General features: G+C 37.2%; 1 protein-coding gene across 2 annotated transcripts in view; it reads left to right on the plus strand.

The window, feature by feature from the left end:
• TIAL1 (TIA1 cytotoxic granule associated RNA binding protein like 1) overlaps positions 1 to 19,064 on the plus strand; it is a 33,147-nt gene extending 14,083 nt beyond the window's left edge. For both annotated transcript variants that reach the window (XM_061635836.1, XM_061635835.1), the window contains 12 exons: positions 1,044 to 1,140; positions 8,281 to 8,430; positions 8,656 to 8,710; positions 8,943 to 9,030; positions 10,831 to 10,906; positions 13,109 to 13,217; positions 13,329 to 13,424; positions 13,509 to 13,593; positions 14,348 to 14,471; positions 14,763 to 14,902; positions 16,865 to 16,956; positions 17,338 to 19,064. In XM_061635836.1, the coding sequence (XP_061491820.1) occupies positions 1,129 to 1,140; positions 8,281 to 8,430; positions 8,656 to 8,710; positions 8,943 to 9,030; positions 10,831 to 10,906; positions 13,109 to 13,217; positions 13,329 to 13,424; positions 13,509 to 13,593; positions 14,348 to 14,471; positions 14,763 to 14,902; positions 16,865 to 16,956; positions 17,338 to 17,390 (1,080 nt within the window). In that variant the 5' untranslated portion in view covers positions 1,044 to 1,128 and the 3' untranslated portion in view covers positions 17,391 to 19,064. The remainder of the gene's footprint in view (positions 1 to 1,043; positions 1,141 to 8,280; positions 8,431 to 8,655; positions 8,711 to 8,942; positions 9,031 to 10,830; positions 10,907 to 13,108; positions 13,218 to 13,328; positions 13,425 to 13,508; positions 13,594 to 14,347; positions 14,472 to 14,762; positions 14,903 to 16,864; positions 16,957 to 17,337) is intronic.
• The last annotated feature ends 574 nt before the right edge of the window (positions 19,065 to 19,638 follow it).

Consider the following 19,638-nt stretch of genomic DNA (forward strand, 5'->3'; position numbering starts at 1 on the left):
TTTTTCGTATATTTTTTCACTTGAGATTTGTACTAATCTAAATTTGGAATTTAGTATTGATGTGTAAATGATAAAAGAGCCATTGGATGGAGTTTTCAGAAATCCTTCACAATATTTCCTAGATGTGCGTAAAGTATATATTGATTCGAATTCCTTATCAATTCTCCAGGGATCTAAGAGTACATTCTGACTGACATTTCTCCCCCCCCCCAATATTTATATACATATGATGGGGTGTAATCTGAGCTGTAGGGAATGTATGTGCATCATCCAGGCATATATCCAAATTGTTAAATATTTCCCCTTTGAAAGGTGCCCAGACAGAACTCATACTAAAATTTCCCTGGGGAAAAAAAGTTACAGAATTTGATGCATGCAAGGACTTTTTGAAATGGATATGGCACCAGTGTGCATGCATTACTTTCCTCTCCAGTTAAAAAATTGTTGTGCCAAATATCCAAACTGCTTTTTCAATATTGGACTTTAAAGGCCAGTTTACTGGATTCTGTGGAGGCATTTTCTGAAAAGGAAATTTAAGAAAATATTGGTAGCATCCATAGGATGTGCACATGTTCACCTTTGAAATGTGGCCTAGACTTCCTATGCTTCTCAAGGATTAATACGGGGTGGCGAACCTGTGGCCAGCCAGATGTTGTTTGACCCCAACTCACATTATCTTTGACCATGGCCCAAGGCTGATTGGAGCTGGAGTCTAACCTCATCTGGAGGGCCACAGGTTCCCTACCCCTGGTTAGGGTTTATTTAACAACTTAGTGAAAAACAACTTCTAATTTATAAGCAATTGATCAGATAACTAATTACTTGTGATACTTCACTGACAAAAATATTAGTATTTACTAGCATTTGATAAATACATTGTAAAATTTAAAATGCTATGGATTATTTAATGTGTCCATGAAGTTCATTAGCAGGTGATATATTTTCCGTTAGTAAAATTGATAGCTGATATTTCAATAAATTACATAGAATATCCTTTGAGATGAATGATGGGATTAATGTTATCTGTTCTTTTGTCTGTCTAGCTATGTAGGAAATCTTTCCAGAGATGTGACTGAAGTGCTTATACTTCAGTTGTTCAGCCAAATTGGACCCTGCAAAAGCTGTAAAATGATAACAGAGGTAAGACTTTCAGTCTAGTTTATATCAAATATAGATTCATTTAAAAAAAATAATTATTGGTCCTGCTACATAAAACATTTCTGTGAAGCCTGCAACAGTTAATGAGTGATTGATTAATCTAATAAAAAAATCTTTTAACCAACTAAAAAGGTGCCTCTTAAAACACACATCTTTTAAAATGTTGTTTTTTTGAAAAAAAATATAAGTACTTAAAAAACTGCAGGTAGATGCACAATTTCCCCTTTTCTTCTGCACAGAAGGGAATGCCTCTTTTAAGAAGGTGTCTGTTGTGACATACGTACATCATCTAAAAACAAAGTATGTATTTTCTTTTTTGCAAAACAATTGTTATGTGCAAATGAATTCATATTTAATCAGTTTAAGCACACAATTGATAACTAAAACTTCTTCAATTGGATCAGGTGTTACCAATATTTCTCTGATAGAAGAAACTTAATGGAACTCGGCAAATGGTATTGGAAACCACAGATGTTAGTCATTGTCTAGAATAGTAATTGCATTGCAGATATGATTCCTGAACATCCTTATGTCTGAGCTTCATGATGTATCTTATTGACACACATGGCTATCTTGGTTTCAACAGCATAAGCAAAATACTTCTCTTCAGTGATGTCATGAGCAGAAACAGAATATTGAGCTTTATCTGCCCTAGGATTCATTGGGTGGCTTTGAGCAAGTTATGTTTTTTGTCCAAAATCTCTGATCTTAAAATGAGAAAGATCTCTTTCCCTGAGTGATGCTGTGAAAAGAAGAATAAGATCAGGATTTTAAGGTCTTATCATGCAAACACTTCTATAAAATACCAGTTTTTGTTCTTAAATGTTCTGCTGATTCTCACTCTCTCCACCACCACCCCGCTTTCTCCCACTGCTGAATATTGATCTTTTTTTCCACTAAAAGACCATTTGAAAAGAAGGAGGGATCAAAGCCGGGCTCCTTTGAATGAGCCAAGAAAGCAGGGCTCCGAAAGCTAGGGACTACAAGAGATTCCTATTTTATATCTTCGTTTCTGGCTTAAATTTAACTGCAGGGAAAGGCTTGCCTTAAACATGGCAAAACATAACTTTTTGCATTTTAATGAACCATTTTATTTTTCCAAATAATCATTCTAGACTGTTTGTTTATTAATAAGCAACTTGAAACTACGATTAGTACAATCTAGCAAATACTGAAAACAATGGAATGGGAATTAGTCTTGATCAACATTTCCTAGATAGTACCAGTTGTGTGACTGATTATTCAGTGTCAGTGAGCTTTACCTCTGTGAGTAATGTGAGAGCTCTACTTTAATTTACTGTTCCTCTGAAACATACATTATTTTTGAGACCTGCATTTGTTTGAGATGCTCCAAGCACTGTGGAATTACTTTCTCCTATTTGTTCTCTAGTTGTTAATGCCAGAGACTGAGGCATTGCACATTTGCCATCACTTCTCCAGAACTCAAATCTTATCAGCTTCATCCTTAGCTCTACATTCCCAAACATAAGAACATAAGAGCCTGCTGGATCAGGCCAGTGGCCCATCTAGTCCAGCATCCTGTTCTCACAGTGGCCAACCAGGTGCCTGGGGGAAGCCCGCAAGCAGGACCCGAGTGCAAGAACACTCTCCCCTCCTGAGGCTTCCGGCAACTGGTTTTCAGAAGCATGCTGCCTCTGACTAGGGTGGCAGAGCACAGCCATCATGGCTAGTAGCCATTGATAGCCCTGTCCTCCATGAATTTGTCTAATCTTCTTTTAAAGCCGCCCAAGCTGGTGGCCATTACTGCATCTTGTGGGAGCAAATTCCATAGTTTAACTATGCGCTGAGTAAAGAAGTACTTCCTTTTGTCTGTCCTGAATCTTCCAACATTCAGCTTCTTTGAATGTCCACGAGTTCTAGTATTATGAGAGAGGGAGAAGAACTTTTCTCTATCCACTTTCTCAATGCCATGCATAATTTTATACACTTCTATCATGTCTCCTCTGACCCACCTTTTCTCTAAACTAAAAAGCCCCAAATGCTGCAACCTTTCCTCGTAAGGGAGTCGCTCCATCCCCTTGATCATTCTGGTTGCCCTCTTCTGAACCTTTTCCAACTCTATAATATCCTTTTTGAGATGAGGCGACCAGAACTGTACACAGTATTCCAAATGCGGCCGCACCATAGATTTATACAACGGCATTATGATATCGGCTGTTTTATTTTCAATACCTTTCCTAATTATCGCTAGCATGGAATTTGCCTTTTTTACAGCTGCCGCACACTGGGTCGACATTTTCATCGTGCTGTCCACTACAACCCCGAGGTCTCTCTCCTGGTCGGTCACCGCCAGTTCAGACCCCATGAGCGTATATGTGAAATTAAGATTTTTTGCTCCAATATGCATAATTTTACACTTGTTTATATTGAATTGCATTTGCCATTTTTCTGCCCATTCACTCAGTTTGGAGAGGTCTTTTTGGAGCTCTTCGCAATCCCTTTTTGTTTTAACAACCCTGAACAATTTAGTGTCGTCAGCAAACTTGGCCACTTCACTGCTCACTCCTAATTCTAGGTCATTAATGAACAAGTTGAAAAGTACAGGTCCCAATACCGATCCTTGAGGGACTCCACTTTCTACAGCCCTCCATTGGGAGAACTGTCTGTTTATTCCTACTCTTTGCTTTCTGCTTCTTAACCAATTTCTTATCCACAAGAGGACCTCTCCTCTTATTCCATGACTGCTAAGCTTCCTCAGAAGCCTTTGGTGAGGTACCTTGTCAAACGCTTTTTGAAAGTCTAAGTACCCTATGTCCACTGGATCACCTCTATCTATATGCTTGTTGACACTCTCAAAGAATTCTAATAGGTTACTGAGACAGGACTTTCCCTTGCAGAAGCCATGCTGGCTCTGCTTCAGCAAGGCTTGTTCTTCTATGTGCTTAGTTAATCTAGCTTTAATCATACTTTCTACCAGTTTTCCAGGGACAGAAGTTAAGCTAACTGGCCTGTAATTTCCGGGATCCCCTCTGGATCCCTTTTTGAAGATTGGTGTTACATTTGCCACTTTCCAGTCCTCAGGCACGGAGGAGGACCCAAGGGACAAGTTACATATTTTAGTTAGCAGATCAACAATTTCACCTTTGAGTTCTTTGAGAACTCTCGGGTGGATGCCATCCGGGCCCGGTGATTTGTCAGTTTTTATATTGTCCATTAAGCTTAGAACTTCCTCTCTCGTTACCACTATTTGTCTCAGTTCCTCAGAATCCCTTCCTGCAAATGTTAGTTCAGGTTCAGGGATCTGCCCTATATCTTCCACTGTGAAGACAGATGCAAAGAATTCATTTAGCTTCTCTGCAATCTCCTTATCGTTCTTTAGGACACCTTTGACTCCCTTATCATCCAAGGGTCCAATTGTCTCCCTAGATGGTCTCCTGCTTTGAATGTATTTATAGAATTTTTTGTTGTTGGTTTTTATGTTCTTAGCAATGTGCTCCTCAAATTCTTTTTTAGCATCCCTTATTGTCTTCTTGCATTTCTTTTGCCAGAGTTTGTGTTCTTTTTTATTTTCTTCATTCGGACAAGACTTCCATTTTCTGAAGGAAGACTTTTTGCCTCTAAGAGCTTCCTTGACTTTGCTCGTTAACCATGCTGGCATCTTCTTGGCCCTGGCGGTACCTTTTCTGATCTGCGGTATGCACTCCAGTTGAGCTTCTAATATAGTGTTTTTAAACAACTTCCAAGCATTTTCGAGTGATGTGACCCTCTGGACTTTGTTTTTCAGCTTTCTTTTTACCAATCCCCTCATTTTTGTGAAGTTTCCTCTTTTGAAGTCAAATGTGACCGTGTTGGATTTTCTTGGCAATTGGCCAGTTACATGTATGTTTAATTTAATAGCACTATGGTCACTGCTCCCAATCGGTTCAACAACACTTACATCTCGCACCAGGTCCCGGTCCCCACTGAGGATTAAGTCCAGGGTTGCCGTCCCTCTGGTCGGTTCCATGACCAACTGGTCTAGGGAATAGTCATTTAGAATATCTAGAAACTTTGCTTCTTTGTCATGACTGGAACACATATGCAGCCAGTCTATGTCCGGGTAGTTGAAGTCACCCATTACTACCACATTTCCTAGTTTGGATGCTTCCTCAATTTCATATCTCATCTCAAGGTCTCCCTGAGCATTTTGATCAGGGGGACGATAGATCGTTCCCAGTATTAAGTCCCTCCTGGGGCATGGTATCACCACCACAACGATTCTGTGGAGGAGTCCGCCTCTTTTGGGGTTTTGAGTTTGCTGGATTCAATGCCTTCTTTCACGTATAGAGCGACTCCGCCACCAATACGTCCTTCCCTGTCCTTCCGATATAGTTTATATCCAGGGATAACCGTATCCCACTGGTTTTCTCCATTCCACCAGGTCTCCGTTATGCTCACTATATCAATGCTCTCCTCTAAGACCAAGCACTCCAGTTCTCCCATCTTGGTTCGCAGGCTCCTAGCATTAGCGTACAGGCACTTGTAAGCAGTGTCTCTCTTCAAGTGTCTTTGGCACTTGTGGTTAGGCCTGTGGTAATTTTGCTCTTCTGAATTTATATCCTGTGCCCCTGCTCTCACAATGCCTACTTCTAGGCCTACCCCTTTTAAAATTTCATCATTTCTTTGGTTTTTATCCCAGGGGGGAGGTTTATTCCGAACCGGACCTTTCTCAGCTCCTGTCGGGTTTCCCCCCTCAGTCAGTTTAAAAGCTGCTCTGCCACCTTTTTAATTTTAAGTGCCAGCAGTCTGGTTCCATTCTGGTTCAACCTATGTGCTATTCATCATTTAGTGCTGCACGTTAATGTGATGGCAATTTGCATAAAAGTTACACTTCTGATGAATTTTATATTTCATTTTGTACTCTGAAATTTCTTAGTAATACAATAACTAGTCATATCTTTGGTTTTATTTCTTCCAGATTTCCTCTAAGGGACATTATTGCCATATGTGGGGAAGTTGTCACATTTTTAACATCCACCATATATTTGACATATCCTCTGTAACCTATAAGGTGTTTAGAACTACCAATATTGAATGGGGAGAGACAGAAATTTTAAGAAAACTTCCCCATAATAAACATTGAGGAATATTATTCCAAACAAAGATCCATGTTTCATATCTCTTGCCTTAAAAAAACGGTTTTCTCCAAATTCTGTGTGGCTAAGTAAATTACATGTCTGTCCAAGTATCCCTTTCTTTTCAGAAACTTGTTCCGATTTTTCCCCCTTAACCGACGGTACTTTTACTCCCAGTATTAAGGCTTATTTAAAAGAATCAAAATAAAGTGATCTATTTCTAGAATTTAACAATATAGTTTCTGTTAATCCCTTTGGTTTATTGATTTTTCTTCCATTTACTAACACTTCAAATATTTGTTGCTATAATATATTGATATAAGCAGGACTATTCTTGACCCCACTCCAGATTAATTTTTTTAAATGGCAATTAGAAAAGGATTCCTGTTTTGAATTTTTATTCTGTTGTCAACAAGTTAATTGCTAAGTGGCAGGAACATTAAAGTTCATTAGAAATTTGGACCATAATCCAGAATCTTTAATGCTCATGATGGATTTTCTGTATGCTACCAACAATTGAAAAATTATGGGTATGTAGGTGACTTCCCTATACTGAGTTGTAGCCTTAGAGAGCAGACTATATGTATCTTTTTGTAGTGGATATTGGGGGTTGTTGCTGCTGCTTTCCTAGTAGCTAGTTCATCTGCTGCTTGTTAGTAGGTAACTGGTAGCATTCATTTAGCACATGAGGAATTATTATAAATGACATAAGATTGTTTTTATTTAAAGTTGCAGATATCAAAGCAAATGTATCTGAATAATTTAGGGTGAAATCCTACAGCTGGCCAAAGACTAGCTAAGGCAGCATAAGTTCCATTGCACTGGCAGAGAGAAGCCTGCCAGCAGGATGGTACCATTGGAGGCCTCCTAGTACGCTTGTGGAAAGTTTTGGCAATGTAGATGTCCCCACACACCAGTGGTTTCAATTGGTGGTTTTGGGTGAGGGCATGGGTCTACCCTTGGTGCTCTTGTTCCCCTCACACAACCTCAAAAAGGATGTGAAATTGTACCAGCCCTATGAAGTCAATGGGAGAGAAAATGGGGGGAGGGGACCTGTCTCCATGTTCTTGCTGCAGTGAGCAGGCAGAGTGATGAATGTGATGGTTGCTGCACCACAGAATCTCTCCCCCTTCTGCAGATTGCTCATTTAGTTTATTTCGCTGTAAAACCTGAACGTTCAAACTTCTAGTCTGTATTCTGATTCTTAATGTTGCCTTGTAAAGGGTAGGAAAGATTGTCCCTCCACCCACCCAAAATCTGGACTCTGGGAATGACAACTACTTGAGGTGGTGTGTGTTTATATCCGGTCCTACCTAGCTACCTAAAGGAAATTGTCTGAGATATCAACCAGGTCTTTTTTCTTTCATAACTATCATGTTTAAGAATTTTGTTTTTAAAGATTATATGAAGGAATGAGCAATTGTAAAACATATACATTCATAAAACATATACATTCATATCACAATCTAGTAAAGGTGATTTTCGTGTCAGAACAGACTTTTGTGCACATGTCTCTTCTGGATCTAGTAATGTGTGAAAAAAGTAATAAACACAATATCCAGTATCCTGTACTGTGCACTCATTGCCATTTTGTTGGCTTGGTGTCATTTGTACCCACTATCATGTTGTTGTTATATTTATTGCCTGCCCTTCACCAACAAGTCCCAGGATAGGTTACATCAGTCTAAAATTCAGTACTAAAAGCAATTAAAAGATTTTCTTTAGCTGGCAGTATCAGTTCTGACAAGACTGGTCACAGACTGATTCATCTACACCTCCCTCCACCTCAGCAGATGATCAAGTATGTTTCTGCCAACAGTGCTGTCTGTTGGGAAGAGAAATCAATATGTGCAGCTCTGAATTTGCAGTCCATTGCTATGTGTTGATCTCTAGTTTGGAGGTCACAAGTGCAATGTCATGAATACTGATTTTTAAACAATTAGTGTGACATGATGGACAACAATTCTTATGGTTATTTTATAAGCATTGGTAGTAATACTTCCTTTTCTAGCTTTAAGTAATATATTTTCCTGGATTTTCTTCTCAGCAACCCGATAGCAGAAGGGTCAACTCTTCTGTTGGATTTTCTGTTTTGCAGCATACAAGCAATGACCCTTATTGCTTTGTGGAATTTTATGAACACAGGGATGCAGCTGCTGCATTAGCTGCTATGAATGGGAGAAAAATTTTGGGAAAGGTACGTTGCATCAAAAAAAGAATGCCATGTAGCAAATGAAGTGAATAGGTTAACTTATTATTAATAGCAAACATTTTTGACCATGTTCTTACTTAAAAGTGCCTTGAAAATTAATGTTTCTATAAAGAGAAACAAGCCTTTTTGTTGAAATTGAGCCTATATCTTGATTAAATTAATTTATGTGTTCTAAAATTATGTGTGTACTGATATTTTTCTTATTTTCAGGAGGTAAAGGTTAACTGGGCAACAACACCAAGTAGCCAGAAAAAAGATACATCAAGTAAGCAATGCCTAATGCTTTGAAATAATCCTACCAAAATCAAATATTAATATGCACTTACAACATTTTATCCTATATATTAGCTGAATTATATCATTTTTATAATTCTCCAGATGTGACTTGTAAATTTAAACATAAGATTGTTTTAATCATATACCTGTTCTTACTCTGACAGTAGAAAAGAGCTATATTACTGGATAACAGCAGTATATTTGATTATTTCCCCCCCTAGATCACTTTCATGTGTTTGTGGGAGATTTAAGTCCAGAAATAACAACAGAAGACATCAAGTCAGCATTTGCTCCTTTTGGCAAAATATCGTAAGTACCATAGTTTGTATCTTAAATCACTAATACAGAACAAGTCATAATACAAGGTTGTTCTTTTCTTAAAGTGTAAATGTCTTTCACTTTGCTCAGATTGTTTCTTTAATGTTTTCTTGATAATGGGCAGTGGGTTGTGTATAGTTCTCTTGTGTGTGTTTGCATTACAATATCTCACACAAAAATTAACAAGGTCTCTGCTTGGCAATTGAACAAGAAAACGTTTGGTTTTTGGGATTCATGTAAAGCGGTGTGTTAGAAGCATTAAGATATCCTATGTATCTGATAATTATGTAGGTAGTGTTGAACTGCAGGCAAATTTTACAAGATAGTGTAGCAATCTATGAAAATCTAGTTGTGTGCATGTATCCTTTTGAAAAGAAGTGGTATCATATTTAGAGTTCATGAATTTGGAAATTAAACCAAACCTTCTGGTAAGTTTTTAAGTACAGCAGCTTTTGTTTACAATGGTGCACAAGTGTGTGCCTGTCTAAACTACCTTTTCTCTCTAGCTAGACAATAGAAATTTGGGATTAGATTTCAAAAAATAGCTTTTTAACTGAACATCTTAAACATTGCAAATGTTCCTGTAAGTGCTATAGCATGTCTGTCTTTTGTGGTGCATAATGTAGCTTCTTCAGAGGTTTTCGTCTATTGTTTTCTTTATCCTTTTAACAACACCAAAACAAAACTTGAGCATCTTGTGTTACTTTACAGGAGTATATTTCTGCTAAAAATATTTTCGCTATACATTCTGTATAATTTGAAAATATGAACATAAATCTTATTTTGTCTATTTTGTTTACTTTGCTTTTTATCTCAGTGTGGTAAGTAGTACTGTTTGCGAGCCAATATAAAAGGTTTAATATAGGTTGCTGTTTCTCAGTCTTTATTTATACCTGACACCTGCAGTTTTTCTAAAGTCCAAGTCACAATTAAAAGTAATAGCATTCTGATTATTTTGCAGAATTGCTCATAAGAATGGACAGGATCTTGAAGCTAACTGCAAGGAACTGTGCACACTGGAACTCAGTTGTAGATTTTTTTCTCATTTCTGTTTATTCTTATTATACATTATTTATATATACATATAAGTATTTACATTTTAACATTCTATATTCAGTGCAGTTCTATATTTCCAATCATTTTAACTTACTCACTAAAATTTATGTGTAAAATTTGTTGTTTTCGTACTGGTGTGCTTAGCATTGTTGTTAGTTTTATTCTCCTTTCTTAAATTTCTGAAAATGTCAATTTTTCAAAATTTACAGCTGCCCAAACTCCAAAATGATGGTAGAGAATTGACCAAGAAAAATAAAGAAATCTGTTAACAGGCCATGTATGCCTTTTAATTCCTATTTTTTTCCTCTTTTTCAATTTTTTAATATTTCATATTTTATATCACTAGGCAGAGGGCATTTATTTAGAAAATGCATGGTAAAAATAGTTAGAAATGTTACAGTAATTTATAGAACAGTGAACCTTAGAGGACCCTAGCTGATAGAATATTAGAAAAGGAAATTTCGTTCCTTTTAAAAAATTTCAGATCTGAACTTAGTTATAGCAAGTGCAGGTTATATGATAGGTTGCATGTTTATTACATGTTATTTTTTGTCCTACTGCTTTTTTCTAACAGGTAAAGAAGCATTAGGGAGAGTTTAGGAATGGTTATAGTTATAGGGGTATTGAGTTTATAATAGGGAAATTATGCTCACAATACAGTGTGTGTGGTTCCTTTTAGTTTTTATTTTGAAAACCTTTCAAGTTTTCCTCATATAACTGTGCTTCTCTTCCCAGGGATGCACGGGTAGTTAAAGATATGGCAACAGGAAAATCAAAAGGATATGGCTTTGTATCATTTTATAATAAATTGGTAAGTAATCAAAAAACACTAGTTGACATTATGTCAATTTGAAGTAATAATATAAAAATGCATGTGCATGATATTACAAAGGCAAGTACTTCCTGGATACCATTGCAGATCCCTCTTTTGTAACCCATTGGTGATTGAATGGCAAAATTCCAAGTCCTTGTATTCTTGTAGAGAGGTGAGATGCAGCTTCCGTCTGCTGCTATAAGGAAAACTATGTTGTGGGGAGGCAGGAAAACCTCATTTCATGAGTGGAACTCAGCTCAGTTTGTTTTCTTGTGCACAGTATTGAAATGCTCTGTCTGTTGAGGAGATAATTCAGCAATTTTGCTATCCCCATCACTGAGCGACACCCAAGCATCTACCCATTGGTATAGGTAGTGATTGCTACCGATATGTGAAGTAGGAACAAAATGGCCCAGTATAAGACTTCTTTAAATATTGGAGCATTAGGTTTTTAGGTGTTTGGAAGTACCTAACAAATTTGATACTCGCATTATATATTTTGTAATCGTATGCCCTGCTCTTCTGTGGAAAAAAAAGGCCATAGTGTCTTACAGTAACACCCATGCCAGAAAATAACCAATCCACAAAACATAGTAAGTAATAATATAATAATGAAGCTGACACATTTCTTCATACATTATATTCACATCTGTGTAATGCACATAAGAGAAGTGTGTGCTGAGCTTTGGATTCAGGGACTGTTTATAGACAGCCTTTGAGGCTTGTGAGAGCCACTTCTTTCCTAAGTGACATCTGATGCAGCTCAGAAAGCTGCTGCCACAAGTAGTAGGGCTTTCCAGGAGCAACTTCTAATGTAGATCAAGGAGCTGTTTGGGGAACAAGAAAGCATGCTTGCTTTGGAGATACCTGGCCAGAATATATGTAAAGGTAAATACGTATAGTTACTTCAAGTTTAATTCCTGAAAAGAATGACTCTAAAATAGCATTATTGGAAGAAACACAAAGCAAATGAGAGAATACCTTTGCATATGACCCAATTTGCTATTTTCAAAATGAAGGATGAGAACTCATGGAGTGTACAGAATACTTCCTCATGCAGGATTTTTATCCCAAGGCAGTGTAACTACTGACTGTATAGACTTTTTTCAGTCCTTAGATAGAAAAATGAAGGTTTTTGAGTGAAGTAGCTGTGCATAATTTCTTTTCACAAGGTGTTTTAATGATGATTCTGCTGCTTACGGGTATGTAGGGAAGGGTATATAGCAAATGTTGTATGCCTAAATTTTCACAAATAATCTGACAATATCTGTTAAATCAGCAGTGGCCAACCTTTTTTTAGTCTGAGAGCAACACTGATGATCTGCCAGCCCTCTGAGAGCAATATTCCAGCAGTGGGTGTAGCCAATGTATGCACGCGCACGCACGTGCACACACTCTCTCTCTCTATGCATGCACATTATCCACACACAGCACATAACAAACACATATAGCACACACACTCACCAGACATGCAAACTTGCAGACATATCAGCACTCATACATACATTCTTGCACACAGACACACATGCAGAGGCATAAGCACACACATACAAACCCAGCAATTCCAGGCTTCCCCACTCCAGCACTGGAATGGGGGTGATTGGAAAATGCTGCCTTTTCCTTTGCACAGATCCTTCTGTGCAGTGTAAAAGGCAATGTGTCCAGCCACTCATTCCTAGAGTGGGAGAAAATGCTGCCTTTTACACTGCAGTGGGATTTTTCTCTGGTCTTGGTGCTGTGGTGCGTAGCACTGAGATCAGAGATAACAAATCCCTCTGGCTGCCTTTGAGACATCCTTTCTAAAGGGCAGCAAGAGGGATCTTTTATCTTTTTATCAGAAGATAAAGAGCTCTGTCTGCTCTTTTGAGATCACTCTCTACAGAACAGAGAGCTTTATCACCCAGTCAGATTGGGCAATAAATCTGCTGCAACTGGCAGGCCACTTATGGCTTGGTGAGTAGGATTTGGCCTGCAGGTTGGCCAACCCTGCGTTAAACAATATCCACTTCCTAAGAAAATTTAGCAGTCATGGGATAAGATAATTGGCCATGTTATGGTTCTGTAAATAATTAAAATACAGTCTGCAAATAAACTCACTGGACATAGGCTTTAGATTTTTAATTTGAACACAGCTCAGTCTCACAAGGCTATGTTTTATGTTCTATATGTTATGAAAACAACCGAGTTTTTTCCTGTCAGGATGCAGAAAATGCAATTGTGCACATGGGAGGCCAGTGGTTAGGAGGTCGTCAAATCAGAACTAACTGGGCAACACGAAAGCCACCTGCCCCTAAAAGTACACAAGAAAGTAAGTGAATTAATGGAGGTTGGCTGGGGTGAAATTTCAGACCTGTGTTGGATAATGTAGATTGCAAAAATAACTGAAAAGCAGTTATTGAAAGTGTGTTTTGTCTCTCAGATAGCACAAAACAACTGAGATTTGAAGATGTAGTAAATCAGTCAAGCCCCAAAAACTGTACAGTCTACTGTGGAGGAATTGCATCTGGATTAACAGGTAGGAATCACATTTGTCTTTGTAACATTCTTATTGAAGCTGTTGAGCGCAAACATTACTAACAGAAAATGTTACTACTTTTAGATCAGTTGATGAGACAGACGTTTTCACCTTTTGGACAGATCATGGAAACAAGAGCTTTTCCAGGAAAAGGTTATTCCTTTGTGAGGTAAGATAGTTATTACTTGTTTGGAGCATAATGTGGTAAGATATTTACAGGATAAAATATGGAAAATGCTACCCAAAATCTGCTGTGCTTAAAGAGAAGGAGGAATTGAGCCTCTTAAAATAAGATATGAAGGAGCATTTAGAAGCAACTTTCTTTAGTCAAAAGAAGTGATACAATGTTGAATGGTGTAGAAGATGCTTTTCGTATTTCTTCTAGAGTTTAGGATATCTGTGCTAAGAGGGTTTTGAACAGTTAAACCACTAAATTATTTTTATTTATTAAATTTATATCCCACCTTTTCTCTCAGAATTACATCCCTGAATGCTGATGATTCAGGTTCTGCCTAATGTTTCACTGGGCTGTTACTGCCAGTCAGCTATAAATTGGGGCAATTGTCTCCTCCACTGTTGAAATTCAGTTTGTAAATTCCTCAAGAAAGGGGCTTGTTTTGTTTGTGTTTATCTTACAAAATACCATGTACATTGATGCTATGTCTATCATATTAATGGGCAAAAGAGTTGCTTGCCCTTCCTATGTTGTTCTCTGAACTCTCTCTTAACTTTCATGGTGCCCTTCATTTATTTTTGCACCACACCATGGCTGTGCTTGCTGTGGCTGATGGGAATTGTTCTCTAAAACATCTGGAGGACACCAGGTTGGGGAAGACTGCTCTAGACAATGATGTATGTTAGTTGCACCATTCCTGTACATATGGTGGCAAAATCTCACTTCATATTCACGTGTTATTTCTCAGGTTTTCAACTCATGAAAGTGCAGCACATGCTATCGTTTCAGTAAACGGAACTACAATTGAAGGACATGTTGTTAAATGCTATTGGGGTAAAGAATCGCCAGATATAACTAAAAACTTCCAACAGGTAATTGGATTGTTTGTAGTGTTCCTTACAGTCTCTGCATGTATCTGACCAAATGAATGTAGTCAATGCATGGAATCTAGATGTGAATGCACTATTTACAGAAGTGGAAAGTTACAATTCTACTTCCCCAGTGTGTGTACTTTTGCCAGTGTGCCAAACTTGTGTACAGGTTTTCTGTTACTTGGCAAAATTTTGGTAATTTAATTGATATAGTCTGCCTCTATTTACATATTCAGTATGCACTCTATTGCTTCATGTTTATTTAAATCTTAATCCTTTTTTAACGCTTAGGTGGATTACAGTCAGTGGGGGCATTGGAGTCAAGTGTATGGGAATCCTCAGCAGTATGGGCAATATGTAGCCAATGGGTGGCAAGTGCCATCTTATGGAATGTATGGACAAGCATGGAATCAACAGGGATTTGGTGTAGAGTAAGTAGTTCGATTCTCAAACTACTGTTTGCATACATTGTTCTGAAGCGATGTAAACACTGATCTGTAATCTTTCTCTGTGTCTTATTTGGCATCGCTGTTCTTGTTAAGGTAAATATTTAATTTTCTGTCTCTAAACTAGTCTCTCAGACGTGATATCAATGTTAATTTTCGATCTCCATGAAAGTAGGCGGGGTGTGTGTTGATGTGTTAGTCTTCAATACTAACGACTGTAGCGCTATGAAAATGAGCAGCTGTGAGCCTTGGGTTCAACCCCCTGCCACAGTTTTATTCCAAAATTTCAGGCTTCTCAGGGACATTGTTTGCCAGTGCATACAAGTGCAGCAAACTTTGGTTTGTTCAAACTTTGGTTTGCCTACAAACCAGGAGGTAGAAAAGGAATACAAACCTGACTGTTTCTGCTGTTAGTTGGTTTGCCATTAGGTCTGAATGCAGCCATAGTCTGAATCAGATGCTTTGTAGGAATAGCATTTTCTTTTTATATTCATATTATTTTAGAATTTTAAGGTGGCTGTTTGAAGAGAAGTTGAAAATTGTCAAATATCAGTTGCAAAGTAGGATCACCAAATTCTAGCCTCCTACAGATTTATCCAGCTGTTTACAGACTGTATTGTTGTATACCTGGAACTGTTATAATTAAGCAAATTCTTAAAATTTCAGTTTTATTTCTTTCTTACTGTAAGAATGGAATAATACATGGGGTGAATCTGGTGTTATTGTTCTGCTTGTGTGGAACAGGTTTTGATCAAGCAGAAGCAACAGCTAACATAAGAGAAGGGGAGATGGTTTCTCAGATTTCCTCTGCAGGCCCCTGTTGCCCTCCCAGATCTGTTCTAGAGGACAGTGTGGAAGATACAGCAAGAAGGGGAAATCTTAGAAAATCTCCTTCTGTTCTCTTATGTTAGCAGATGCCTCTACTGGATCAAGAGCATTGGATTTTTACCCAAGAGAGTGATTATATTTTAAAAATTAATCAAATACCTCTGAAATGGGGTGGAATAAAAGATAGCAATGGTTGGCGATTTGAACCCAAGTTGACACTGTTCAAAACACTGGGTTTCATTTATTATTCTCAACAAAACGTGTGGAAGGCAGTGAAAGGAGAAGATGGACAATGCTTTTCTGTATTACCAGTCTTTTGGGATTCATCTCAATTAACTAAAATTCAGACACTTAACTTCACAGATAATGTATGCTGTGATCAAAGTAATACACTGAAAGATTTTCCATTGCCTGGGAGTAGAATATTTCTGTTGGTGTTTAAAACTAGAACATATGTAAGCAGAACAGTGAATACAGATAAATTAATGCTTTACAGTTGATGTGACCAAAACATACACTTGCCAAAATTATTTTATGGTTGATCTCCAAGAATTATGTTCTCATAGGAGAAACTTAACTTTTTGTGCTCTAGATGTGTCATTGAATTAATGAAATGGATTTAGACTGACTAAATATGCAGCTGATAGAAGTAAATGCAGGAATATTAAATACATTTAAACTTGCAGTTTATCACAGTAGGCTGTTGATGTATTTTATCCAAGTGATGCTTACCAGGATACCTTACCTGTTGGTATATCCAGAAAGGCCACAGATGAAATAATTTCTCTTTCAAAGCTTCTACAGGTAGAACTGTGGCTGAGAAGAACAATGTAAGTTAACTTATACTGGGTCTCCAGGTGTTGCTGGACTGTAACTCCCATGAGTTCCAGACAGCTTAGCTAATGGGTAGGGATGCCGAGAGTTGTACTCCAACAACATCTGGAGACCTAAGGTCAAAGAACAATGTCCTATAACATCATCTTCTGTAGGTGGCTGTTGGAATTAAAACTGCTAATTGATTGAAAGATACTGTGTCACTGACAGAAACTACCTAGTTATTTAGTTGTCCCATTGAATAATTCATTCCCTTTTCTTTTCTTTTTTTATTTTAAAATAAAGTCAAACACCATCTGCAGCCTGGATGAGTGGATTTGGTGCCCAGCCTGCCCAGGGACAAGCTGCTCCTGTAATACCTAATCAGGCTGGATATGGTATGGCAAGTTACCAAACACAGTGAGCTGGGACTCTATTTAGAAGTGTGATTTCAAGATAGGTTTCAATTTCCAGTGATTATTCTGAAGACTGGAATATAGACATTGGGGTGGGGTGGGGGAGGAGAGAGAATATTTATTTTGAAAATTGAAAATGTTTGGAACCTTTAGCACAGCGTTTGCTTTGGTGAAGGACACAAATGTCTTCTAGTTATGCCTTTTTAAGTTTTGTGTTCATGATGGATATGAACATGTTTTCTTTATGTACAAAATTTAAAATAAAGTCAATAAAGACAATTCTGACTACAAATGTTGGTATGTTAGGAAGAAATATTTAACAATCTGATTCTTAGATTACCATTCCATTTTTTTTGTCTTCAGTCTTTTACATCACAGATTTTAAGAAAAATGACATTAAAGATGCTTTTAGTTGAACATTAAATCCTGACGTTTTGGCTGTGGACCAAACATTACATCAAAGAAGACAGTGTTTTCTACATTAACCACAAAGCCATCATTCAGAAGACATACTCATGGAAATAGCTTTTTTGCAAATTAATTTTGAAGAAACTGGAGTCTGGTATAAATGTTTCAGTCTTTGCTGAAAAACAGTGCTGTCTGCAATACTTGAGCAAACACTTGTTATCCACGTTCAGGAGCATATTAAATCTTTTCAAATCTTGTTTGCTTGAAGTGCAAAATTTCATTTAATTTTAGATAAGCGATTTTTTTCAAAGTATGGTGCTTAAGCATTCATACTTGTTCTTTTACATAAAAGTTTGTACCTAACTTCAATGTTACAAAAGCATGGTCAGGCATAGAAGTAGCAATGTAATTATTCAAAGTAATACTTAATATGCTCTGCTGCTCCATTTGCAGTAGATTGACAAGAATGTACAAAATAGACACTTCCAAAGTTGGCTACAATGTAAAGTGACATAGCTATACAAAGAGCCTTAATTTTAAAATTCATAAACCTTTAATTCAATTCCTGTCATTAGAAACCTGAATTATTTTGCTTTATGTTACTCAGTATGTAAATATCTTGGTTGACAACCTTGTATATCTCCTTGAAGGTTCCTATAAGTTGTATAGTATCTGAGTGTTTTAAAAAAAACCTTGGGATTTTTTTAAGTCTAGAAATATTTAGCCCAAGAATTTTTTTAACCAGATTGTTAAAATACCTTATTTTAGAAATTCCTCAATGTGCCATTTTGTTAACAGAAATGCAGTTGAGACAAGTATACTGAGCTGTGGCTTATTCTTAGTTAAAATGTTTTTTGTATTTTTGGGTGGCTTGCATGTGACAAAACCTGTACAGAGGCTGGGTTGTTTGTGCACTGAGTATTATTGGGATAAATCATGAAGTTGTTCAAATGGTATACTTGGGTTATTTCTCACTTACTTTATGGATACACTGACACAACTGCCTCAATAAATTTTAAGTTGAAAGTGAATGTAAGTTAGATACAAGAACTGTTTGTCTTACCTACTACAGCTAGGGGGTGCAGATGCTTCATCTCTGAATTTGAACATACTGAAGCCATTCACTTGGCTAAATAGTCCATTCCAATGAATAAAAGAAATAGACTTGCATTTTAGTGGACTCCCAGTTCTAGAAAAATATGAGGAACTCTGCAACTTAAATATTAATGCTGAGTAATAGGTGACTATGACAAATGTTTTGCATTTACAGATCTAGAACAATTTGAAAGGGGCTTCATGTGTTTTCTGCTTGAGACAGTTAAGTGTTTTTTCTTCTGGCTAAATTAATATCACCTTGATACTTGGGTAACAATGAACATGAGACTTTTTTCAACTCAGGCAGGTGCTTCTAGTATTAGCAGCAGGCAGTTCTTTAAAGCCTGTGCTTTATCTGAAATAATCTTTAGAAGTTCTGAATTTCTAAATTGTGTTAAGGATTGGAAGACAGAAAACAATACTTATGAACTATTTACCAAGAAGATAGAATAAAATTGCCTCTCTCGTTAAAGAAAATTTTGTTCATCATTGAATCCATGACATAGGTAGACCTACAGTTGCTCCTGAAAGGGGTTGTATTCTCTAGTTCTGCTTTACAATATGAGTGTAGCAATAAACTGAAAGGTAATGCAACTTAATTTTTCAGAAGTGATGCATATTAAAAAACAGATTTGTACTTGGATTCAGTAGTATACCTCACTCTGTGATACCAACCAAGGCCCTTACACAATTTTTAACACACACATGAATTTGTCTGAGAAGAAGATGGGAAAACCACTAAACATACAAGTCCTAGATTAACCCACTGAGATGGAACAAACTTTATTTGGAACTATTTTTCTTCAGAACTAAATTCTTTTCAAGTTTATTCAAGCCACAAGATACTACTTTTTTATATCGTAGACCAGGGAGACTTGATTTGTGACAGTTTTATTCTTTGACAACTAATTGTTGCTTTCTTAAATATTTCACCAGCTCAATAGAGTTGGGGGTGGTGGCAGCAAAAAGTTTTGATGCCACATTATTTCCCTCCTGATCATATTGTATTATAATCTCACCTGGTTTCAGGCTGCAGAGATCAACCACTACCAAACTCACACCACTAGGATATCGAATCCTGATTAAAAGCATGATGCTGCCCAAAGTGCATGCTATAACCTGAGCCAAGGTTTTATCAACATTTCAGTAAAGCAAAATATC

This window comes from Rhineura floridana, chromosome 7, assembly GCF_030035675.1.
Source record: "Rhineura floridana isolate rRhiFlo1 chromosome 7, rRhiFlo1.hap2, whole genome shotgun sequence".
In the NCBI taxonomy this organism is placed as follows: Eukaryota; Metazoa; Chordata; class Lepidosauria; order Squamata; family Rhineuridae; genus Rhineura; species Rhineura floridana.